General features: G+C 34.2%; 2 protein-coding genes across 10 annotated transcripts in view; both read left to right on the forward strand.

The window, feature by feature from the left end:
* The window catches only part of LOC134801938 (hemicentin-1), a 669,034-nt gene extending 644,760 nt beyond the window's left edge, over positions 1 to 24,274 (forward strand). Inside the window, exons 8-27 of one of the 9 annotated variants that reach the window (XM_063774564.1) lie at positions 592 to 742; positions 1,287 to 1,398; positions 1,760 to 1,938; positions 3,651 to 3,827; positions 4,305 to 4,445; positions 4,879 to 4,987; positions 5,449 to 5,606; positions 6,084 to 6,142; positions 6,425 to 6,607; positions 7,053 to 7,185; positions 7,587 to 7,671; positions 8,180 to 8,385; positions 9,121 to 9,203; positions 9,851 to 10,028; positions 11,066 to 11,083; positions 11,608 to 11,742; positions 12,513 to 12,546; positions 13,330 to 13,385; positions 15,669 to 15,778; positions 20,110 to 24,274. In XM_063774564.1, coding sequence (XP_063630634.1) covers positions 592 to 742; positions 1,287 to 1,398; positions 1,760 to 1,938; positions 3,651 to 3,827; positions 4,305 to 4,445; positions 4,879 to 4,987; positions 5,449 to 5,606; positions 6,084 to 6,142; positions 6,425 to 6,607; positions 7,053 to 7,185; positions 7,587 to 7,671; positions 8,180 to 8,385; positions 9,121 to 9,203; positions 9,851 to 10,028; positions 11,066 to 11,083; positions 11,608 to 11,742; positions 12,513 to 12,546; positions 13,330 to 13,385; positions 15,669 to 15,778; positions 20,110 to 20,271 — 2,469 coding nt within the window. In that variant the 3' untranslated portion in view covers positions 20,272 to 24,274. Of the gene's footprint in view, positions 1 to 591; positions 743 to 1,286; positions 1,399 to 1,759; positions 1,939 to 3,650; positions 3,828 to 4,304; positions 4,446 to 4,878; positions 4,988 to 5,448; positions 5,607 to 6,083; positions 6,143 to 6,424; positions 6,608 to 7,052; positions 7,186 to 7,586; positions 7,672 to 8,179; positions 8,386 to 9,120; positions 9,204 to 9,850; positions 10,029 to 11,065; positions 11,084 to 11,607; positions 11,743 to 12,512; positions 12,547 to 13,018; positions 13,138 to 13,329; positions 13,386 to 15,668; positions 15,779 to 16,326; positions 17,521 to 17,631; positions 18,367 to 19,011; positions 19,063 to 20,109 lie in introns of those variants that run through there. The other 8 variants (XM_063774560.1, XM_063774566.1, XM_063774562.1 and 5 more) reach the window with 8 other exon arrangements.
* On the forward strand, positions 13,590 to 14,745 carry LOC134801944 (uncharacterized). The gene has a single exon (XM_063774576.1). It carries the CDS (start codon positions 13,921 to 13,923, stop codon positions 14,743 to 14,745), a length of 825 nt encoding a protein of 274 aa, XP_063630646.1. The 5' UTR covers positions 13,590 to 13,920.
* Positions 24,275 to 26,137: the final 1,863 nt, after the last annotated feature.

Genomic DNA, 26,137 nt, shown 5'->3' on the forward strand with positions numbered 1-26,137 from the left:
GATTGATCACGCCAGGTTTTTATAATACCTGCATATGTAGGTACTCGTATGATATCAACTAATACGTCATTATTTACATTAGAGAAGAATTCATAAGAGCTTGTTGCTAGGCCTACATGAATAAAGTATATTTTGAGTTTGAGTTTGAGTTTAAGTATTATATCAAGATACCCTAAAAACTAAAACCACAAACTAAAAGAGCTAAATTGAAATAGTGAAAAGAGCTAAAATCTATTAGTACCGAGTGAATTTTCGGTATTTGGGATTATAGGTATCTATTCTATATATTATTGTCCGAAAAGCTGCTCAAGAAGACACTTTAATATGGATTATGTTCCCCATTTTATTCACTAATTCTTATTATAGCTATCATCTTGAGGAGCTGACCGTAGAACTTATTTCCCACAAGTTGGCCGTATTAAAAAAAGTTCCCCAATAAAAAAATCAACCATATTTGCTTAGGCTTGCCCAAGCAATGTTTGGGACCCTACGTATGGTAGCTAATGAGAATTGTTTTTACAACCCTATTTACTCCCTTCCAAGGTTTGTTAAATATTAACAATAAATTAAATCAACTATATTTTATTCCAGAGCGACTCGACATACGAAACGATGGCGAATCTCACGTTCACGGTGACGCGGTTCGAAAACGGACGGAAATTCACGTGCAAAAGCGAGAATGAAGTTAACAAGATAATCAGTGAGGAGCCGCTCGTCAGGACTAAGGAGATGGAAGTATGGTGTAAGTATACATATATCCTATCTCTTAAAGGGCACCCACCGTAAGCCTTTAAGAGATGTCATATACTTAAGAAAATACTATAAGCTGCCATCGCCCGGATGGCCGAGTGTCATCTAATAGTTTAAGTTGCTAGAAAATGCTTGGAAAAGATACCTAAAGGTACCTTTTGGATTTAGACTACACAAGCATTACCTACTCCTTCGGTATTTCGGCAGCTTAATCCCAATAATTTGCACAGGCACTAGTTTTAAAATAACTTCTTTTTTTTTGCTGCAACTATCATCCTGCAAAGGTGCTGTTGCTGTGGCCAATGATGATGATTATGATGATGAGTGTTTTACTAAAACGAATGCCATTTGATCTGACATTTCAACCCAGAGGGGATACTAGGCCTTATCGGGGCTAGTCCGGTTACCTCACGATGTTTACCTTCACCGGCAAAGTGGTTGGTTCATATTAAATGATATTTCGTACTTAAGTACTGTCAGTAATTGCTGTACTCATTTCTTCCAATGTATCAATAAAATGTTACTTTCTATTTCAGATCGTCCAATAGTCCACGTGAATCCACCCAATTTCACCGTTCTGCAGGATACCAAGATCCTCCTCAAGTGCGAGTATGAGAGCAACCCGTCACTCCTCATAGACGTTGCATGGTAAGTTCCTATTTCATCCACTAGGTACAGAGGCATAACTACCGCCTACGCCTGAAATATTTGACGAGATCCCTAGATTTTGAGATTTCAATCATCAGATTTATACCAGACAAATAGACTACCTAACTGTAAAGATGTATATTAGAACTAAAAATATTTTTTCCAAACCAGCTCAACCGTATTTGAGAAATCGGGGAACACACATAATTTTTAATTTTTATTAATGATAAGCTAGACTGATTTAAACATAAAATGGATAAGGAAACTACATTTGTATACTGCATTTTTTGTTAATTTTCACATAATCTAATAATCATATTTCACTTTCTTTATTTACCTACCTATTTAAAACTATTTCCAGGTACAAAGATGACGAAAAGGTCGACGTCAACTCCTCCCACTACCAGGGCGGCAACGTCAACCAACCAGCGCTCATCATCCACAATGTCACTGGGAGTGACAGTGGAAACTATACCTGTCAGCTGAAAAATGACGTTGGAAACAGCACTAGCGACAACGCTATTGACGTTAATGTTTTGTGTAAGTATTGCAACATCATCCTTTATAATAATAGCCTAGCGTTGGGTACCTATTTATGTTAAGTATTCTATGAACATCTCCAAGTTTTTCATTGTTTATAACATAAACCAACCATAGTGGCAACTACTCTAAGTTTACTAAAGACGTCGATAATGGCATTAGTTGCGAAGCTTACGATATTATTGTGGATTGTAAGTGACGTATTATCATTATTAAATATTATAAATAAATAATATAATAAAATAAAATAAAATAAAAAGCCCATTTATTCCATAACCAAAGATTAAATTTACATAACAAAAAGGTAATTAAAATCTTTTTTTTTTTTAATATATTTTGTACACTTAAACTATTTTTTTTTTGTAACTATAATTATATAATTTGGTTAGGACCCCTCACGGGTAAAGGCCTCCTCCAGCTCTTGCCATCTTTTTCTGTCTTGTGCAGTATTGGGCCAGTCCTTATCTATGTCACGGAGTTCATCTGACCACCTGGCGTTTGGTTTGCCGTGTCTTCTTTTGCCGTCTGGCCCTTTCCACAGCGTGGCCACTTTAGTCCATTTTTTGGCGTGCATTCTAGCAACATGGCCGGCCCATTTCCATTTGGACTTTAGACTGTATTCTAACGCATCTATTATTTTTGTCTTTGCTCTAATATCACTGTGTCTTATCTTATCCTTTAGTTTTATTTTCAGAATATTTCGTTCGATAGCCCTTTGGCAGCTTCTAATTTTGTTTTTGGCTTCTTCGGTGTATTTCCATGTTTGACTGCCGTATGTCATAGTTGGGAGTAGGCAAGAGTCTATTACTACCTTTTTCAATTTAAGTGGGAGACTGCTTTTTAGAACTTCTTTCTTACTCCAAAACATATTCCAAGTTTTCTTGATTCTTCGATCTATCTCTTCTAAGTTGTTTGTTGCGTTAAAAGATATTTGTTTACCTAAGTACACGAAGCTTTTTACGTATTCAATTTCTGAGTTTTCTATGATAATGGGTGTTTCCTTGAAGTTTGTCATCAATTTTGTTTTTTGTACATTAAGTTCCAGGCCAATTTGTTTGCTAGCTGTACTTAGTGATGAGATCATGTACTGCAGATTTCTCGCTGTTTCGGCAACTAGCACGATGTCGTCAGCGAAGCAGAGATGTGTAAGTTCCTGTAGTGACATTCTTATGCCTCTGTTATTCCAATTTAAGCTTTTAGTCGTTTGTTCTAGGACGATTATAAATAGGGTCGGAGATAGCGGGTCACCCTGCCGTACTCCTCTCTCTATTTTTATTTCAGGACCGGTATTTTCAAGCTTGACTCTACTTTTGCAATTTTCATAGATGTTATTAATAATTTCTATGTATGTAGGGTGAATTTTTGCTGCAGTCATAGAGTTCCATATTGCATTATTAAATATTACTATATACTAATTATCATTAACTAATGTCGAAGCCTTAAAAAAAAAATTAATTAATAAGTTTTGTATTACCAATTTTATCTGAGGTTAGACTTTCACCGTCACCTTTGTTTACGTTTCTCACCCAACTCATTTCATGAAAGACTAATCAAACTTATCCAATACACTCCAATTGAGGGGGGATTTAAATCTTCTCGAGGCAGAGGTGTACGATTGGAGCCGGTATAGCTTTATTTGACGTTCATAAGCGCATTGTAATATGCCTACTTGAATAAACTATTTTTTATCTTTATCTTTATCCCAATTCCAGACAAACCCACAGTCCGTCTAGTAATGTCGGACCCCAGCCCCATCAACGAGCTGGACCATAAGAACGTGACGCTGATATGCGAGGCCATCGACGGAAACCCGAGGACCCTGGATGAGGTCACCTGGTATCTGGATAATGAGGTGCTGAAGAAGCTTCCGGAATGCAATGGAACTGATCGTAAGTTTCAATGTCGAAAATTTTGAACTTTTGTCGTTATTTTTATAGTAGGTATCTGCGTAAAAGAACCGTTTAGAAGAAGAACTAATAATTATTATAAATGCGAAATTGTATCTGTCTGTCTGTCTTTCTGTCTGTCTGTTACCTCTTCACGCTTTAACCGCTGAACGGATTTAGTTTGGCATGGAGATAGTTTGAGTCCCAGGCAAGGACATAGGATAGTTTTTATGTCGGAAGTCATTCCTAAAGAGGGTGATAAGCGGGTGGAAATGGGAAAATTAATGAATTGCCTGTTAATTGGTGTAAGCAAGTATAATATGCTCTAAATTATTGCCATTCGTTTTTATCCAGGCGCTATTCTTGCTTAATCTGCTGGGACTAATACCACACTGACGAAGTCGCGGACAAAAGCTAGTATTCAATCATTTACAATTCATAGATCTGTACTAATAATAATTCAATTATCTTCATTTCCAGCGGCCCTGTGTGATGAAGTGGATCCCTCAATGCTGCTTCTCCAGGACACGACGAGAAGTTTCCATGGCAACTACTCCTGTCAGGGCAAGAACGCCGCGGGAGAGGGAGAAAGAAGTCCGCAGACCGAGCTGGTTGTCAATTGTGAGTATAAAACCAACTAATCAAACAATTTCTCAAAAACTTTAGTTTGATTTGCTAATTTTGATGAAATAAAAAATAGATTACGTTTTTGGTTAGCTTTTAATATGACATATACATAGTAAAAGAATAAAAAGAAAGTATAAAAAAAAGAAAAAAATACTACTGCCACTCAAACATCGTCACCACTATCAAAACTAAGTATAAATATATAAATATTATTAAAAAATACATAATGAAGTACCTTGATATAGCCAAAGTACTTAATTCTGCGTAAATTGTACTTTCGAAACGTTGAAGAGCTTGTTTAGCTTATAAGAATAGTAAGTAGAGAAGTACTAGATCAAAGGCAAAGATAATTCTTCTGCGCTACACGTGTAACAAACTACTTTTTTTGGTGATAATCGATTTTAAAAATGTTTGGAAACTGTTACAGATCCCCCTGGACCGGCGAAGCTGGTGTATTCCCCTTGGCGAGTAGTCAAACAGAAATCCCTCATTCTGACGTGCAGCATTGAAGAGAAAGGCAGACCGGAAGCTCAGAGGTATCAATTATTTTTACTTTAATCCTTCCGTAAGTGAAAGTGGAAGAATTGGCAGCAGAAAGATATTGATGGCACAGATGCTATTACATAACATTTATCCGGTAGAAATCCTATGCACTTCTACCCGATATTTGAATTACTGACGAAATCATTTCCTTCCTTACATATATCTCTTGCTTATCTTCTGTCGGTTTTTTTAAGGTCCTTTTCCTTCAATCAACTTCTGGTTTACTTACTTCTACTTACTATTTTATTAATTTACTGCTTTTCTGATTCGTTGTTAATTGTAAACATGACTAATCGTCAAAATCACACGGACGAAAATAAACTAAAATATAAAATGGGGTAATTTATCTGATAATTATTTTCTTTTATTAGTTAAAGACAGACAAACAAGTATTTAGATTATTTTATCCCTGTCCTTGAATGAAAATTACAATATTCACTTTTACCATTCTTAGATTCCGCTGGCACCGAGGTGGCCGCCTCGTCCCGGACATTGTGTCCGCCAACTGGACCATCGACCCCATCAGCCTCGACCACAGGACCAACTTCTCGTGTCGCGGCTTCAACGCTGGGGGCGAGGGGCCGCCTGCAACTACCTTCATTAATGTACTTGGTAAGTGTAGCCGCCGTGCAGGTCAGGATCTCGACGACTCAAATAAAAAGCTTCAATTCTTAGTGAACTGATATAATTTTCCAAAGTACTGGTTACAAGGGTTTCTTGACAAAACGGTTAAATGCAGAAGTGGTGGTAATTGTATGGAGGCTGATGAAAGAGTGATTTGCATAATTTGAACAGTACAAAATGGTGGTTTAGATTTAGGTGCCTCTAATTGGCCCCGATACACGGTATGTGGAGCGCTCCTATAATATTGGTGCTTTAGAAAAAGCTTCCGAATACTAGCCGAGCCCGACGGCTGCGTTTAGCTACTGCATTAGGAATATAGATTTTATACAAATAAAAGGTTGCGTTCGCTATTTACAGTAAGTTTTACGTTTTTTTTTTCAAACTACCCAGATAATTTAACTTAACTTGTCCTATTGTCTAGTTTATTTAGTTTGAGACTGTATTAGTCATCTTTTATATTTTCAGCTCCTCCAAGCTTCAAGTACGCCATGAACTACTACAGCGGAGCTTTGTACAAATCTCAAGTAAGTTTGATTTATTTACCTGTCTCATCAATATTTTATAATAAACAACATTTACGAGCTTACTGGTTTTCTTATTCTTACGCTAAAAACATGAGGAATAGGAATTCTTACCAGTGGATTACAAATTGATGGATACACCATTTTTGCATTTTTCGATCTACTACTCCTTCTTTTATTTCTTTTTTCACACATTTTAAAGTACGTAAGTCCTTTAACTCATTTATTTATTCTTTAACAACTTACTTTATTAGGTATTTTAATTATAATCAAACCTACTTTCAGAACATATCCCTCAAATGCACCGTGGAATGCGCCCCCCGCTGCAGCGTGCAATGGCTCATGATGAAGGACAATGAGGAGATGCAGATCATTGACCCCAACAAGACGGATAGGTACTATATCGTGGAAAGGGAGATCGGGCCCGAGGTTAACAGGAACGATTTCGAGGCTACGGAGAGTACTTTGGTGAGTTGGTTTTTAACTGATAAGGCGGAACCTTGATTTTCTAGCAAGCCGAATTTGCACGCCGCATCTTAGCACGCATTTGTGAGAGGTGAATGGTTCAAATACTTATCAGGTTTCAACCATCCATTACTCAGCTTTCGAGTTGCTTATTTTCACTTGAGATTTAATCTAGGCAGGCATTATACTAATTGGGATACCAGTCATAATCACAAATTATTCACAAGCACTAGCTTATACTTAAAACTCATGTAGATTTACATGATTCCTTGTAGTGAGAAATTATTAAAAATATTTACAAAAATTTTCAATGAGCTGACTTCAGGTGACGATGGTAAACTTACCTCTGTCTGTCAACGGTGTACTAATAGCTCGTTCCAATATTATATACCTGTAGCATAAGGTTTAATGAGATCCATTCTAATCTCTAATTTCTCTTTCTCCCCAGTACTGGAACATGTCGGCTTGGGCTGGAGGCGTTCTGGACCGCACGGACCCTCGCATCACCAAATACATGTGTCGCTCTTCGAGAAACGATGCCGGGCCTGCTGTCAATAGTACCACACATTTTGCTGTCGAATGTAAGTTAATTCTCAAGTAGATAGTTTGACGCAATGTAAATACGTGATCCTTTTACACAGGGTTCTCCAATAGGACCAGTAAGACAAAATTAGCCGAAAACGAAGGCCTGTTCAGTGTTCATGGCTTTCGGGTAAAAAAGTTTTAAAACCAACTTTCCTCCCTCCTAAGGGGGTAACCTTTGAAGAACGAAACTCGACTTATTTTGATACCTAGGTTAGAGGTTATTTTTAATGTTTGCATTGAATGAAACTAAAACAAAAATGTATTTAAGGATCTGTTTGGGTTACTGTTAAACGGGTCGGATATACGGAACCCTGTAAGATTGAATTAGAATGAAGATTGAAAAAATAAAACTTTAAGCAACAAGTTGTACCTAAATAGGTCATTATGTATTTGTCAGATGAACCAGAAAACATCACAGTGACTCCGGGAATAGTTCCAGTGATCGAAGGAGAAATACCCGGAAAAGTCGTCTGTTCGGCTAGGTAAGATACGATTAAGTATTATAAATACTAAAATTTCAAGACTTATCAGAATATAAAATAAAAGCACCTACTTACTAATGAAAAAGTTACCAAGCCTTCGAAAGTCTGAGACCAGATTCAAACCATCTACTTGACTCTATCGTTCACAATTCACAACTGTTCATCGCAGCATGTGTCTCAATTTTTCAACAATGCAATCTTTGATAGGCTTTGCGCCTTTCATCAGTATCCTTCTATCCGAATCAATATTTTTTTATTGTTAAAAACAACTATATAACGCAGTGGCTATCTCTTGCAGAGTTTTTTTTCTAATATAATACATACCTAAGACATGGTTTTTTAAGGTGTTACTTAAGTCCCTTCAATTCTGATATCTGAAAAGTATCTAACTATACCTCTTGATGTAACTTAATACGAATAATTAACTTTTCATTGGCACACCACTGAAATGGGGTTTAGGATATAAATAACTACCAGATGACAGCACTTATTTAATTTATCCTTACAGAGGTTTCCCCGTCCCCTCCTACTCGTGGCGTCGAGAGAACGCCAGCAAATCTTTAGCCAAGGACCACACCAACACCTCTCTCGTCCTCTCATCTTCCAACACTCTTCTGCTTGGCCCGGTGCAGAGAAAAGACGCAGGGCACTATCTTTGTGAGGCTCATAACAGACATGGCGCTGTTTCTACTACAGCGTACTTGGATGTCATGTGTAAGTATCATTTTTGTTAAATGTTTCCAACACTGTCTTTACAATATCAACAATTTTCTCATCCTTCCATCCAACAAGGAGTGTTGAATTTGATGAAACCTGATGAAAAAAATAGTCAGGACGCAAAACAGAGGGATCGGCACCAGAGTTTATATCGTGCACTCAACAACATGACTCCCATCTAGTGACAACGGTATTTTGAAGTTAGTGTCCTTTTTACAAGCTTTTTATTAACTTGCAATGTATGAATAAAGTCAAATCATGCAAGTTAAATTTGTCCCACTTCCCAATGAAGCTGAAAATGTACATAAATACTTTACGTAAGTCGGGTGACAATGCAATATTATGGTACCATAGAGCTGATCTGATGTGGAGACACGGGGTGGCCATAGGAACTCTGTGATAAAACAACGAAACCTAATTGTGTTTGGGGTTTGTAGAATTGTCTCGCGTTTTAGTTGCCTGTGGAAAGAAAAGTACAGTCAGCGATAAAAGCTTGTACCAAAAATGAAATTTATATGCCAAAAACTTATTTTCGAACTTATGATCAACAGCCAACCCCAAGAACTCAACTCTCCTGCATACTCCAGTATAGGTGTCAATGTTAGTTGTGTGAAGCATCTGCTCTGTGTGGGTGTTCTTCGATTTTTTTATTCGTATAAAAGCGACCAGACTTTAACGGACGTTCATTTGTAATTCGATTGAGGAACGAACGTGTTTTGTGAACATTTTCAGTTGTTCCGGAGTGCGGCATTAAGCAAGCGGAGGTGGACGGCGAACAAGTCCTGATCTGCACAGCTCACGCTAACCCTAGCGAGGTATGTTCTTTTTAATAGGATCTCTGCCAAGGTCCCGAGTTCATTTTAACTCAGGCTTTTATTTCAAGACCAAGGTGCAGGACGTGGGATACGTCATTACCAAACTAAAATAGCTGGGCGGGACATGTTTCCACTTTCCAGGCAGAGTGATGGCAGGTGGACCAAAATGCTAATGGAATGGTGGCCACTTTTAGATTAGACTTTCAGATTGGAGGATTTCGGGTCATTTCTGGGTGAGATTAGCTCAGGACCGGGACAAGTGGCACACTCGATGAGAGGCCTATGCTAAGCAGTGGGCGATATAGTGATGATGATAATTTAAACGAATGGCACTGAAAATGTTAATCAAATTCATAGTCGTCTTTATTACTTTCAGCTTTAAAGCCAAATTTCCTTAGAGGGCGTTGTTAGAGATTCATAACATTCTTTCCATATTCTTCTGCAATATAATATATAGGTACAGTTGTTTGAGTAGAGTCATCCGTCAAAGGTTTCTTTTCATTCTAATAGTAGGTAAACATAACTATGTAAAATAATGCACGTATTCAAAGTAATAACAGCAACTTATTTGAAGGGCTGTTATTATGATTCATGAAAAGAAAGGTTAGTAATGTCAAAAGCTAAGCAAATATTTAACAACTTTCCAGGTAACCTTCTACTGGAAACTGAAGAACGACAACGACTCCCTCTCCGACGAGAAGATTTGGCAAGTCGGCCAGCAGAGCTACCTCCGCCTACACCCCGGCGTTGAGGTCCACAGGACGTATCTCTGTTACGCTAACAACTCTGTGGGCAGGAGTAGGGAGTGCGAGCGAGATGTGCAAGGTGAGTATTGTGAACCTTCTGTCTTCGCAATAAGGCTTACGATCAGTTAAGAGCCCATCAACGTGCACACTAGCGCCACTGCTAAATAATCGTGATTATTTAAATTTAACGACTGGTATTTAAAAAAGGGGGCCGCTGCGTTCTGTATTGTGTATTTTAGACGAATCCAGCAACATAAGAACTAGTTTGATGTATTCAAGAGGTTCTTAAATACAAAATACAGTCCGTAGCGGCCCCCTTTTTTAAATGCCTGTCGTTAAATTTAAATAATCTTCGCAATTAGGTTTACGATCAGTTAAGAGCCCGTCAACGTGAACACTGCAGCGTGCGTCAGTGGCGCTAGTGTGCACGTTGATGGGCTCTTAAGAGTGTGGGTATAATGTAAGATACCTGCACCTAAAAAGGCCTGGTTCTTAAACTAACCTTCTTGCATACCATCGACAAAATTGCAAGTTTACATTAAAAACAAAATATAATAAAAAACGATGGACTTTATTAGGCGCAAGAACTACCTTAAATTGTACATAATTTCATCGGTAGTCCAAATTAGGTGTCATTCCATTAAATCTTTGATGAGTGCAAACATAAGTATGATACTGATTTTCAATAGTGCATTTTATTCTTATAAAATGTCAAGTACTGATCATATTATTTGGTATGTATGTAAAACAACGAATGGTGTCACGCGTTACGAAAACGTTATCGTTGTTTTTGATTCCCGCGGTTTTTTTTAATATTGCACCTGTGAACGGTTTTCAAAATTTCTTACTTAGTAACAATTTGTGATTAAGTGCAACATATAAACACAAAATAATGCAAAATATATTTAAGAAAAAAATATGTTGGTTTTCTACTTCTCCAATTTCAGAATTACGTAAAGTTTATTTGTATTTTGTATTATTTTCATATGATTAGAAATTACTATGAAATTTTGGGACATTTCTTGTGCTAATTTTATAAATTACATAATTAAATAAAAACTCATTTTGACTTTAATTGGTTTCACGTATGACGTAACATTAAATTATGTTTTCTAGCCAACCTGGAAAGCCTCAGTGAGTAATGTGTTTATTGTGTAGACTGTACACGTCCAAATAAGTTAATAGTTTGAAACATGAGTCTTAAAACATTCTTCAAAAGTACTTAAGTAATTCATACTTATTCAAAAATTTCTTGAAACCCGAAATAGATCAGAAGGGATAACATTGGCCGCTAAAATGATGAGAGGGATTGGGAATACAAAAGAACTGGCAGTATCATAAGACTCGTGCTCCACTCTAATTTTGTCTAGAGCTTCGCATATTTATGTCCAAATTATGCATTGGCAGTACTTACAAAAACAAATTATAAAAGATTTTTCAGCACCGGTATTAGATTATTGTCACTGTTTGTAAAATTTATAATTGGCTTATTAACTTTAACCTGAAAAACTGATCGAAGTAAATAAATATGTAGTTTCGTACACCATGTTCGTAACGTTAAAATCTTTCGGACCGTCCTGGAGTAGATTTTAGTCCAAATGGCATGACTCCAAATTCAAAATTTACACGTTTAAGTAATGAATCCCATTTTTTATTAGCTTCGGCAGTTTGGTGGCGGGATCGACAGCAACTCATCCTGATTGGTTGCATTGCCCTCGCTATCTTAGTCATCACCGTTATCCTCTGCATCATCATCATCTGCATATGCAGGCGGATGAGAGCGAAATCCAAATGTAAGTGGTCGTTTTTAAGCACCATTTAAGAGGAAAGGGGAGAGCCGATTCTCCAATCTCCATACAAACCTAGTCCTCATTTTCCCTTCTGAACATTAACATTATTGAAAAAAAATTTACACGATTTGTTTTATATTTAATCAACCATAGCTACGCCCTACGTTTGACTTTTTGATTAATGTAAAAATTAGGAACGAAAAACAGAATACATACAATTTTTTAAGTGCTCCTAACTAAGTCCGCCTTTGGTACGATTGTATTTTCTTTGTGCAATAAAGATTAAATAAATAAATAAATGACAATTAAATTAAGGATGTAGCTGTGGTTAATATACAACAAAATTGTGTCAAAAAAAATTAAGTAATGTTAACATCCAGAGAGGAAAATGAGGACTACATTTGTATGAAAAGGCTATTTCGCGCGGCACCTCCACTTTCGTCTTAAGTGTTTTGATTTTTACAGTAATTTGCTTATTTCATTGTGATGTTGTGAAAACACATTGTCGAAGATGTGGCTTATTATTGTTCATTGTCTAAATACCTATAACATGTTATTGCTATTACTAAACTTAATGTTTTACATCATATTACAAAAGTTTTGACTTGTAGCATGTTTTGAATTAAAATTTAGTCTGATCTATAGATCAACGATGATCACGATCTAAGTGGTTTTAATTTAGTGTTGAATCTAGAACTAATTGTTATTTTCTTTTTTTGGGACGCTGCCTACTAAACCACACTTAACACGACTAAAATTATTCAATACCATAGACAATAATCCAGTGGAATTAGAGGAGAGAGAAAAGTAAGTTTCATTTGTTTTTATTTTTTAATTTCATATATTATAGAGAATGATTAATCGTTTAGATTATTTGATTGAATCTTGACTATTATTTGTTGTAAATGATCTCCAATGATAAGTTTATAGAATAGTCGCATTAGTTTTGAATTAAGTTTCAATTTTAACTATTTTTATATAATTTGCGATTTGCTTAGTAGGTATTGGGAATGCCTACATAGCATATGACTGCTAATTTTTTTTACATCAAATTTACTTTTTAGTCACTTGCAAATTCATTTGCAGGATTTTTCCCCATTTTATAGTAGTATACCTTTTATAACTATTTATGATAAATAGGTGATGGTTTCTCTAATACATTTTCTTATTCAGTTATAGTTATTATTTTATTTCGACTAACTTCAAGAATATCATTGTTTGTTTCTACTTTATTTACTACTTTTCCTAGGAGTAAATGTTATAAAATGATAATTTTCAGCGACGCCCTTGGTCCGAGCAGATTCTTGGCACACTTTGTCAATGCCGCCCTCAAGGTCACCTCTTGTGGTACCCACGCAGAGGTACTAGGCCTCCAAAAGGTCAAGGGCAATCTCCAAGGTCACTGAGTTTGCGTTTTTGCCTGTAAATGCTTGGACCAATGGCCAGTTTTGATTTTATCTAACGTTTTATAGTCAAACAGTTTTTATTTTATAGTGGTAGATGAGCACTTTTGTCCCTCCTTAACACGGGTTTTGAAGTTTTTTATAATATTCGTATATATTTTTTGCTAAATATCTTATTGTTGCCTAGGTTCCTAACAGCACTAACTCCAGATGTTCTAAGACTGACTACAATTAATACCTCAGGTATAAATTTACTAACAATCATAACATTTTCTATATAGATGGAGAATGCTTTCTTGTTCTCACGCTGTTTTGTATTTGGATTTAGAAAAACACACATTCTTAGAGTCAGCGTATTTAATTGTTGCAGAAGGCTTTTATTTCACGACAGGCTTATTTATGGTATTTTATAAGTCAATGTAAAAAGGCTTATAAACGACCATAAGTCTTTCGAGCTATTTAAAGCCAAATTTTGCTTAAGAGTGGTTTTGTATGGTAAACGTGTGGTAATTTTGACGGTAGCCGCAAATTAAAATTAAGTAGATATTGTATGATTGTTTAAAACTTTAAATTTATATGCATGTAAAAAGCAAAGTGGAAAGCATTCTTCTAGCTTGATATTTTACGGGTCATTATATATGTAATTTTAACGTAATATAACTATGTATTTTGTAATTTATTTGTCCATTCTGTACTTGTATAACAAGAATAGGGCCATTATAGATTTAGGTTAATTCATTTTATTTTGCATGTCCCTAACATAGTTTCATTTATTTTCATGTTTTGTTCACTCAGTCCGGATGGTAGCTGCCTTAATGAAATGTCGATCGCTCAGTCAATCATATCGCAAGCTTTGCCTGCTTTATCGCCGCGCCTTAACTTGACCTTCAGTCCTAAAACATCTGATAGGACTAGACTGGTTGACTCCCAAAACTACCCTGACAACAAAACTAAAGAAACACGCAGCAGCTTACAAGCTAATCTATCACAATTAGAAGCTACTATCAATGCAAATAAATCACCAATAAGAGACAATGAAGCTAACGAAACGCAGACCCCGAAAAGTGAACCTAGAGTTCACAGTGATAAGGTTCAAACTGTAGTAACCCCAAGCAAATGGCCGCTCAAACCTGGTGTTTTAGTTCATGTGAACTCAAATCACACACTGAGCCCTAAAAATCAAGCAAGAATGGCTGCGAATGTGTCCCAAAATAATGATAAGGAAGAAGATGCTACTTTGGGACTACTTGAAAGAAACAGAGTTAAAAGTGATGATGAAAGATCACCAACAAAATCTGAGTATTCAAAAAAGAATGGTAAACCAAGAAGACATACTCAAAACGTAGTGTCAGGAATATTCAAAAATTTGAGAAGGAAGAGTGATAATGATTCTGATGATGACAGTGGTAAATATAAGAAGATAAATAAGACTAATAAAAGGGCTGTGTCTTTAGTTAATTTGAATAAGCCAGGTTATAGTTTACCAAAGAGCAGGATACGATCATTTTTCCAAAGTGAAGCGCCTAATGTCATTGTTACTGAAGGAGGTAGTTGTCAGATTATTCTGAATTCATTTATTTTAATAAATTTGATCACAAAATGATCATTTAACTCTTTATTTTATACTCTACTATTGGCTGTTTAAGCAACATTCTACATTTTAAAACGATGTGGTTTCGTTTTGTGATCAAATCTCCTCTTTTTATTATTATTTTTTTACTTCACCCAACATTTAACAATAGAAGAAACGAGAAACTATTTACTCTGTAGAGTAAATTATAATTTGATATCAAATTATTTTTCTTCATCCTCATGATTAACTCTTGCTTAAATTTTATCAAATCTATCTTATTAATCATAATCATAAATACACACTTAATCTTACACAATGTCACGTTCCCTTTTATCAATTCAGCTTGCATGTATGTTTGTTTGCATGTTTTAGTTGTGTCGTTTAAGAGGCCTGATAGAATTGCCGCTAGTGTGAAACCTTTAAGCGATGATAATGCTAAAGGCACTAGAAAAAGGAAAGCTCCAGGAGACAGTGAGTACTGCACGATTTGCTATTTTATAATTTCTCTACTGCTTTATTAAATCAAACTAGTAAGTACTACCAGTTAATAGATTTGTACATGATTATTTATTAAGTTGAATTCTAATCTCGATAAGTAGATACGTACTTATGAATCCAAATGATTTTCACATCTTATTACGGCTCGTTTTTATTTACTATTAAAGAGTGTTTTGTTGTAAAGTAAACCATTATACATTCCTTCGAAAGATCTTATGATGTTATACATTTTCACATCATTGTAAACGATAGTGTTAAAGTATCTTTGTTTTTTTTTATTCATAACCTTTATCTCAGAATCATATTTCTAATATTTATATTGATTATAGTAACCTATTCTACATTTACATGGTATTAATCTCTTAAAACCTGCGAAATCTAAGTTATTCGCCATATTGGTTCCTACAAGTAACTGTGTTCAAAAAAGGTATTAAGAACTTGATTGTATTTTCCAGGCCCACCTATGAATGGCGTAGATAATGCACCAAACGGCAACCTTGGAGCGGACAGTCCCGGCCTGTACGAGAATCTGCCGTTCCATGGGCTCCAACAAGCACCTAATAAGGTAAATAAAGATGTTATATCTAATGAGAATGTTGAGCTGTTTAACAATAATTATATCGATCAAATTAATTTTGGGGCAGATGTGTTATAACTCATAACATACAAACACATAAGTCAATTTGTGTACATTGCAGAGGCGTTTGCTGCTAGCGTTTTTTTAAGTTTATAGAATTCATTAAAAATGTCACAAATTCATCACAGTATTCCAAAAGGTTACGAATACTGCTCGATGCGGTGTATTATGAACACTTTCATTTCATTGTTATTTCAAAACAAACAAAATTGTTTTGATCGAAAATTGCAATTTTTAATAATTGTGTTGAAAATATTGAAGTATATTTGGTTATTGTAGAAATTTATTAATATAATTATTTTAATAGTATTAGTCTAACCTAAATTTTATAATGTATCCATTCCTCTGCAAATTCTTACAATAACCTAAATTTATTTCACACGCTATGTTGAGTTCAATCATTTAATGTTTTGTTTGCTTCACCTACTAATTTGCTATTTTTTGTTTCATTCATTTCATGTTTGTTTGCATGATAGCCTGTACAGGCTATACAACCACGAATCGATACGAGTAAAACGGCGAAAGGAATAGAAGCACTTCAAAAACAATTAACTACAAACCCATCATTTACACCGAGAATTGTATGTCCGCCGTTTGTGCAAAATATACCTTATCCAATGACAACAGGATCTAATTCCCAATACCAATATGGAATCCCATTACTATCACCCATTCAGCAAATGTATCCATTACACCAAACGGTACTACTAAATCCGTATCTTCCTCCAATGCAAACGTCTTTTCTTAAACAATTTCCAACAATTGACGAAGAAGTATTAGAAACTGATACTAGAAAATTTTCCTCATTAAATACAAGAAACCCAAGAAGATTGCCACAGTTCCAATCAATGAGAGCACTGAGAAAGAGAAACATCGAAAGATTCTACCCTAATACAGAATATGGAGAAAATTTTACTGAAATTAATAACAACAAAGAGCACCTTAGTAACTCAGATAAAAATGAACATGAAAATATTATTTATGCAAACTATCCTTCGCTGCTCAAAATCAAATCTGATATAAGTGGCGTAGAAGAGTTTGAGAATCTAACCGATTCAATACAAGTGTATGAAGAAAGCAACGAAAACATTAATGCTTCTACTGGATCATTGAAACCAGTGCCGGCACCTAGAACAAAATTGACACCAATGTCATCGCCACAGAAGACTGATCACGTGTATGTTAATCTGTCAATGCCGTTGATAAACACAAAGTTTATGTCATACGATGTGGTGGACGCACCGATTAGGCCTAGTAGATCTGCTGAAGATGTGTCGAAAACACTTCAAAGTGCAAGTAAAAATGTTGAAAAGCCAGCGTTACTCCCTAAACCACGAGTAAATGTTGACAAAGGCGATACTGGTGATAGTGATGATGATGGGAATATGGAAAATCCTGACGAAAAGAAAGATACATCGAAACCAAATATCATTGGAGCGACTCCTAAAAGAAATACTTCTATAATACTACCATCAGCGTCTTTAGTAAAATCGGCAGTTAGTAAGCTAAATGACCAAGGAATGAACAAAGTTGGACTACCAAAAAAGCAAGTGATATCGCCAAATAAAACATTACAAATACCAAAGCTTACAGAAAAACCTATACCAAAGAGGAACCTAATTAAACGAAGTAACTCTGTTCAAAGTAGTATTACTTTGAATGATGCTCAGGTATAACGCTTCCTTTATGTTTTTCTTTTCTATCATTCTTTATTTTAACATCCCCGCTCTTCAAACTATCTTAAAGCTCTTTTACTAAATGACTAACATTTTCCATTTCAGAATACTAACATACTTCAACAACAATACCTTCAAAAACGTAATTTTGTAAATTTAAATAGTAAAGGCAAGAATAAGAAAAACTTCCAAATTCCTTTGCAAAAACATCACAGTTTCTGTTACTTCCAGCCTGTAAGAGTAGACAAACGCATACCAGTAGATCAAGAGAGATCATATAACAACACTATAGGACCTATGATCTACCAACCAGCAGAAGTACAATATTATACAAAAACCCTTAACAGAAGCAGAGAAAAAAACAGCCATAAACTGAACCGGCTAAAGAAATCTGAAAGCCTACGAGAAAAGCTTTCATGTGTAGGCGTATACGATAATTACGAGAAACCAAACTATCCTGAACCAGAATACAATGATTCAGAAAGAAGATCGTACCTACAACTCCTAAAAGGCAATTACATATCAAACTCAACGAGAAATTTAGGCCCCGAGCACAACTATAATACAAATTTTAACACAATGGGCCCCAAAGATGAAAAACCTAAGCATAAAAAACTAGTATATGCAGATTTAGCTTTAGGTAATCATAACTTGAAATTTAAGAACACTGTCAATTCAAATAGACATTTGTACGATACGTACTCTATAGGTAACCATGATAGTACTAACAAGGAGACTAATAGTAGTCATAGTAATGTAGCCAGTAGTCGGAAAGGAAGTCACAGTCAGCAACGCAGTGACTACGCTACGCTTAAATTTAACGAAATCGACGTCTGAAAGGTAAGAAACATTAAAACATTTATAACCATCATTATGATCATCTTTAATTGTGTCAATGAACAAAAACTGATTTTGATATCATAATGCATGATAACGTGAATTTTCAATATAATGTAAGTTTTGGAAGTTTTGTATACTTATTATCAAAAAACATTATAACTAGTTTATTGACACAACTTTGAGGTGCAAATTATCCAAATTTCATTTGCGAGAATGATGAAATTAATTCACAAAGTAAGAAATGAGATCTGTGTAAATTCTCCTGTTGCGTGAATGTTTATAATAAATTAACTCTTTTTTTCTGAATTAACAGTATAAAACCAAAAAGATTATTTTTTTGTTCTGCGGGTTAATCATTATTTATTAAAATAAATATTTAAGTAATTTTCACTTTATAAGAAGACAAGCTTTAATTAGAAGTCAATTAAGTGAATATAAAAATATATAATTATTAAAGATTTATTTGTTCTAATTGGTAATATGTGATAAAGTGAATGCTTCATAGCATGACTCCCGAAAATACAGTCAAGAGCAATGAAATAGGTACACGTGCTACACAAAAAATATGCAAAAAAAACATATTTCAATGCTTTTGAGTCTATGCTTAAAGCATGTGTGCCGTTGTGACGTTTTGTCTTGTTCTAGGGCCGCAATAAGCTATTTACCAAGAGTGACACGTACATTTATTAAAACGAGGTAATTTTCCAAATTATACGCACTTGCTTTTATAATTAGAACGCTTTTTATTTTAAAACTAACATTGGCACTAACATGACTAAATGGTGTTCAATTTTCGGTTATAAGTTAGAAAAAAAAGTAATAACTTCCTAACTTTTAAATTATACTTTAATTTAATTTTTTAGTATCTTACTAACTTTAATACGAGCTGTTTTTTTATTTCTTTTTTTTGCAAGTTTAATTATGATAAACAATAATGCTAAAACAATTATTATTGTCTTCACATTCTCATCGTAGTTGCATTAATATATATCACCTATTTATAATCCAATCCTCATCATAACTTTTAATGCATCACTTAACACATATTACCAAACAAAATTACAGTCGATTTTATACATTCAACTTATTTTTGTTGCGCATTAAAGTACTTATGTTACTAAGATTATTGCATTAATAATCTTATTTAAAAATATCTAAAGGAGAAATCTACCGGAATGTCCCTTTCAATGCAACAATTTTTATACTTTTAAAAATGATAAAATGGTCAAATTTATTCATTATATTCCATGGCTTGGCTTAACACGTAAAAGTGCAAACCAAAATTTTGTAAAGTTTGCTAACATTGTCAGGATAACAAATCCTTAAGTTATTTTTTTTATTAAGAACATAAAACGAAAATAAAAAAAATAACAAAGGAACAAGTACCTAAAACAAAACAATAAAAGTCGATAGCAACTTGGGGCAAGAGAAACACATGTAGGGGATTCTCATACTGTTTCTCTTGTCCCGAGCAAAATAAACTGATGTTCCTCTTACTTCGCATGACCTTATAATTATAGTATATTACTGAACTTAGCTTTTAATATTTCAATAATAAATATATCTCAAACCCGTAAAAAAACAGTAAGAGAAACATTGGGGCACGAGAAACACTTGAAGGGAATCCTCATACTGTCTTCTTGCCCCGAGCCAATTAAACTGATGTTACTCTTACCCCACATGACACATGGCCTTTACTGACCTCTGAACTTACCATAAATTTCAAAAATATTATATTTCCAGCCGTTCAAACCGGACGACATGTTCATTTACGCCGACGCCGACCTGAAGGACTACGGGCCGATCAACTACAAACAGGCCTCCATCTACTCGCAGATGAAGAAGGTCAAGGAGCAACAGCGCCTGCAGGAGATATACGACAAGCAACAGGACGATATGTTGTGATTTTGTTACATATTTCAATGTAAAACTTTAAAGTAAAGGAAGATGGAAAAATTCACCGCTTCAGGCAAAATTCGAACTAGCGACTTTTTGGAACATCGTTCCAATTTCTCTTAACCAACTGTGTGCCTGGCCAAGATGCCAATTGTTTACGCCGTAGTCAACGATACGCTTTCTTTCTGTCGCACTAATATGGAAGAGTGATAGAGAGAGATTACCGTTTTGTTCGCTACGGCGCAAACGATTGGCTGGCTAGGCCCTCTGAGCTACCGAATCTTACCAGAAGCGTGCAATTTTTTCCATTCCTTCCTTCTTTTTGAGACGCAAATTTTTATTATAGTTTGCAGACGTATCTGCTTGATAAAACATAGTTCATTTTAATACAGTTATTTCAACTCGGGAAAGGGGTCTCAGAAAGAGAGAGAATAAGTTGAAAACTCTTTCAAGACAACTTTAAGAATTTTCAGCTTATTATCTTTCGTTCATAAGTGCAACCCTTTTTTTGACTAGCCGTATTCTTAATTTTTTTTTTCTTTTTTACAAATAATAATAATTTAGTAACAGGTCTGTTGATCTGGATTTTTATGGATATGATCTGTCAGTAGTGTCAGTTTGAAAAGTGACGTTTCTGTTCACAGATCACATTTGTAATAAATCGAGATCAAATACAAAACCTGTATTACAATCAGAATACGCCTCTGATTTTATATAAGATTCATGTTTTTTTTATATAAATATGTTATTTATACAACCTGCTGTTGCTGTGTCGTATCTGATAAACTAGTAATGTAAAATGGTCGATACTTCCTACAATATCGATACCTTTAGACTTCATTAACGTAAAAGACATACATAATTATGTCGCTTACGCTAATCGACTCTAAAGCTATCGATATTATACGTTAAGTATAGAACTTTCTCTACACGATATAACAATCTGTAAAATACTCTGGACTGACAAACGACCCCCAATTGTGACGATTAGCCTAAAATGTACAGATTAGCGTAAATATTGCGTATGTAAATAAATTATTTTCACTTCCGCATACGACTGTGAAATAGACTATGATGTAAGATTTTCACTTGAACTAAACTCTGAATAACTAATTAGTTAAAGAGGCGTTTTCCCATATCTATCGCAGGGGCGTAATTATATGTATTGCTATCCTGCCTACGCCAGCGGTCAATGCCACTATGCGAGCGGGACCACAATGTAATTACTCGCGTGCGATAGAGATAGGAAAGAGCGGGTCAACGTACGATATTTTTCGTGCTTGGGGTCCATACTTTAATAGGCATTTTTTTTTCGCTGGCGATAACAACCCATGGCGTATTCAAGTGCCAAAACGCCTAAATGACATTGTCAATTTCCTGACCGTATAGTGCGACATAAAACAGTAGTTAAATGAAATGTAACTAAAAAAATTCCATACTAAATTGTTGCCATGTTCATTTTACGTCAAATATATGACAGATGCGTAGGAAGTGGCGCCCTCAATAATTATCTACAATTTCTTGTCGGACTATACCATCGTGACGTGTATTAAAACTGAATGTACTGACATTTTCTTGTACATACATTTCTGAATCCTAATACTAATAAGGCAGTAATGTAAAAGTTATACTGTTTTTTGTACACTTAGATTTTTACTTTTGTTACAATCTTTCATAAACAGGGTATTTGGCTGAATATGAAAGAAAACAGACGTATTTAAAGGTTTGTAAATAAAATAGTGAATAAACTAGCTCTGGGCCTTAGTTTATTATTATTTGATATATTATAAATTAATTTCTGATGTTTTAGAGCAAATTTATTCCTCTTGACACTATAGCATTGGCTTTTATTACTTTCATTTACTTGATAAAACGTTTGACTGAAATAAAAATAATTTAGGTCTAGGAATAATTTTAAGACCCATAACTATTTGTAATGTTTTTCATATTAATGTGCCTAAAAATTAAAAATTACAAGCTTTTTGATTTTATTTTTATTGATTGTATTAATTACAAAGCAAAATAAAAAATAAAATTTAAGACTAATTATTAACATTTATTTTTTTGTAACTTAAACCGATATGGGCTTTTGAGAGTTCCTGTGACTAATTTTATTTTTATTTTATTCGTTAATGCTTTTGTAGGGTAACAACACGTTAGATTTTATTATCCGTCCAAACGGGTGAGTCTACAAAATTAGTTGAATTTAGCTAAAACCCATTTCTAGGTAAAATTGTAATTAGTGTAAAATACGCTAAGCTGTATGAAATTAAAAGTAAAACCATAGAATCGAACTAAGCTAACTCTGCATCGCATTTGCAATGACAAAATGTGGCAATGTCATCATTAGTGACAAATTTCTATGAAAATATGACGTTGTTAATGACACTCACTTTGTCCTGTTCAAGTGGATGCAATATTAACTTAGACAGATTTTAGTCAAATGATCAAAGATAGATTGTAAATTAGTATTTGGGAATTACGAACACTTCTAAGATCTGAAGTGGATTACATTAAATGTATCAAAAAGTAATCGTGAATAATAATGAAGTAATTGAACTGTTTATTATTTAAAGTAATTATTTATATCGATTGTAGAACTGTCAATGGATTATATATTTAAATTATACATATTGTGTGGATACTCGATGTGTAGTGTTCATACATTTGCAGGGGCCCGTAGTACAACGGCATTTATTTTATACTTTTAATTCATATATTTTGTACCGATTTTTATTTATTAATGCAACGAAATACGAATTTTAATGTACTTAATTTATATTTTAACATCGTTTTAAGGTATCCCGCTGTTACTTGTGATAATAGTACATGTAACGAACGGTTAATAACTAGAAATGTACCATTAACCATTAACAAAAATTGGTTATTTTAAATAATCTTTGGTACTTACTCATAAGTTTTTTAACACATTTAAAATACCTATGTTTTCTGGCGTTTAGATTTATCATTATAAGAACAAATTGTTAACGCCATTGCAAAATATATTAATTATTTTCATCGTTAATAATTAACGAATAATGAATTATTCATGTTTGTGAGACTAAACCCGTAAATTTATTGTCATACTAATGTAAAAACTTTAAACTATGCCAAAAAACTTTAATTTTTGCTTGCTCATTTGGTGCTTAACATTGATGAACAATTTGATTGTTAAACAATATTACTCAATACTTAGCAGGTTATATTTATTTACTCCTAAATGATGAGACTAAATTGAGTAAAGTAAAATTATTTCGCCAATGACTTTATTTATGCACAAAAAAGAAATGTGAATACAGTGTGGCAAGATAAGCCGGGCCCTGGAAGGAAACTACCTTAAATCCTTAAGCTGGCTCATTTTACTTAAAGGAGACATTCCTACATTTTTAAAAAGAAACAAAACTGCATTCAAAGATTTTTCTTTTTTTCTTCAATTTCGTTTGTCTAAAAATATTCTTGAGTACTAAATATTCGATTTTATGGATATTTTGTACGACAGACGAGTGTAAGACCTAATGTTTCTTGGAGAAATGTTATCATTAACATCAACTGTATCGACTAGTAGAAAAAAATAGCGAGTGTTTATTTTTTGGAAGTTTTACTCGGTTCGATTCCCGGTCGAAACAAGCGAATTTTTAAAAATCTTTAAATGCAGTTGTGTTTCTCTTTAAAAATAAAGGAATGTCTCCTTTAAGTAAAATGAGCCAGCTTAAGGATTTAAGGTAGTTTCCCTCCAGGGCCCGACTTATCTTTCCACACTGTATATGTCACAAGTTTGTCCGTAAAGCCTAAAGAATTTCTTCAACATTTTGTAATAAACCAATGTCTTAAAATGAATAATGTCACTTTAGTAAATACAGGATACTTATAAATAATATGTAACACTTCATTCCGCGGTTATATATTGAGACTTAAATACATAGGATCGTTAATGTAACTAGAGATTTTGTACATAAAGTGACTTGTTATAATATTGTCAAATAGTGTTAATAAATTAATTTATGGATTTTTATTGACTTTTTTTATTACCCCTTTTAGTTTACCACAAAATAAAACAAAGGTTATACTTAAACTTATTTTATTATAAATTTTTATCAAATTATTTTTTTATAATTTTAACGTTAAATAAAATTATCACAGCCATTTTTGAGGCAGACTTAAGACACATTTTTTGCACCATAGGTACTTACTTTTTCTCGACTGCTTAGTCAAAAACCAATTAAAGGGTGAAATGTAACATAGATTGCATTTGCTTTTTATAGAAATGCATTAGATATTTTACTCGTATAATATTGTATCAGTTTCGTTATAAGGCTTGATGATTATCTAAGGAAGCATTAGTGCATCTATTCTGCATATCAGCTTTTAGCAATTAAAATAATTAATAAATAAAAACTCAATGAAACAATGAGGCGTCTAAACGATACACTAATAAAATAAATTATCTGAATTAATTATTCGATTACTGATGAAATATAAAAACAAGCAGTCGAGGGTTTTTAGAATTCTTAACTAATACCTACATATGACAATATAAAAAGATACCCAATAACAAGCCTGAAAAAGGTAATTATCCTTTCGTTTAAGGAATGGGACTTTTAAGTTTTAGCAAACAATGTAAAAAACATTAGTCAATAGTGACAAAAAGTGTATATAGAAAACTTTATTATCAATTATAGTACCTACATTGTTTGTTCAATAATGACATGACACTAACTACTATTTTAAAACCACAGTGAAATACTCTGGCTTCCGTAAGTAACCTTTTCATATTGTCACATAAACGAAAATAATTACAATAATCTCACAATAGATTCTCACTTTGACGTTTCTTTATAATCCTAAACGGTGTCCTACATCTGTGCAAATAATATCAATGCAAAGCTATGACGTAATATCACAAATACAGCTTAATACTAAATACATACTTATTTATCACATTTTATACTATAGCACATTTTTCTCTAATGATTATCATCGGTTCGCAATAATGGAAATTAAACTTTCGTGAGACATATTTTAAACTGTTTAGACGACAACGGTTTCACTCACTTGAATTTTTAGTCGCTATGGGCGACATGTTTCGGGCCCGTCGGGGGTCCTTCCTCAGGCTCGAGTGCTCGCGTCGCCTGCACTTCGTGCACTGGACGAAGTTCACATAGCGACTAAAAATTCATGTGTGAAACCGGTTGTCGTCTAAACAGTTTAAAATATGTCTCACGAAAGTTTAATTTCGATTATTATCATCGGTGTTAATATAATAAAATGAATAAAGGATGGCTCACGCTAGATCGGTTCAGGTCCGGGCTGAGGCGTCCGACACTTCGTATTCTATAGAAATCATCACGTGATCAGCGGTAATTTAGGACCCGGACCGTTCTACCGTTCCCTCCATCCTAGCGCATCCTTATGTTTTGAATACACTTTACTTTTACGTACATACATCAATATAGCACCGATGATTACCATAAGGCTTCCACCAGAGATGTGCAAGGATGCGTAGCGAGGGAAGTGTTTATTAAAAACCAATAGAACCACTACACGCTGAGGTAGGAAAACAAATTGATTCCATTGGTTCTTAACAATCACATCCCTCGCTGCACATCCTCGCACATCTCTCGTGGAAACGCAGCCTAAGAGGAGACTTTGTGACGATACTATTCTCACTATATTGTCATGTTCATGGCTTATAGTACAAAGCAGAGTAAAACACCTATTTTCTGGCAACCAAAACTTTATCTAGACATGAAAAAGGCCAGGTTTTATATCCATGATCTTGATGATCTTTTTCCCTTTAAAGGGCCAATTTTTTATTGATTGTTATCAATTTTTTTTTGTCAGATTATGATAAAATTTAGTACCTTACTTCTTATTT

Source organism: Cydia splendana, chromosome 23 (genome assembly GCF_910591565.1).
Source record: "Cydia splendana chromosome 23, ilCydSple1.2, whole genome shotgun sequence".
Taxonomy (NCBI): domain Eukaryota; kingdom Metazoa; phylum Arthropoda; class Insecta; order Lepidoptera; family Tortricidae; genus Cydia; species Cydia splendana.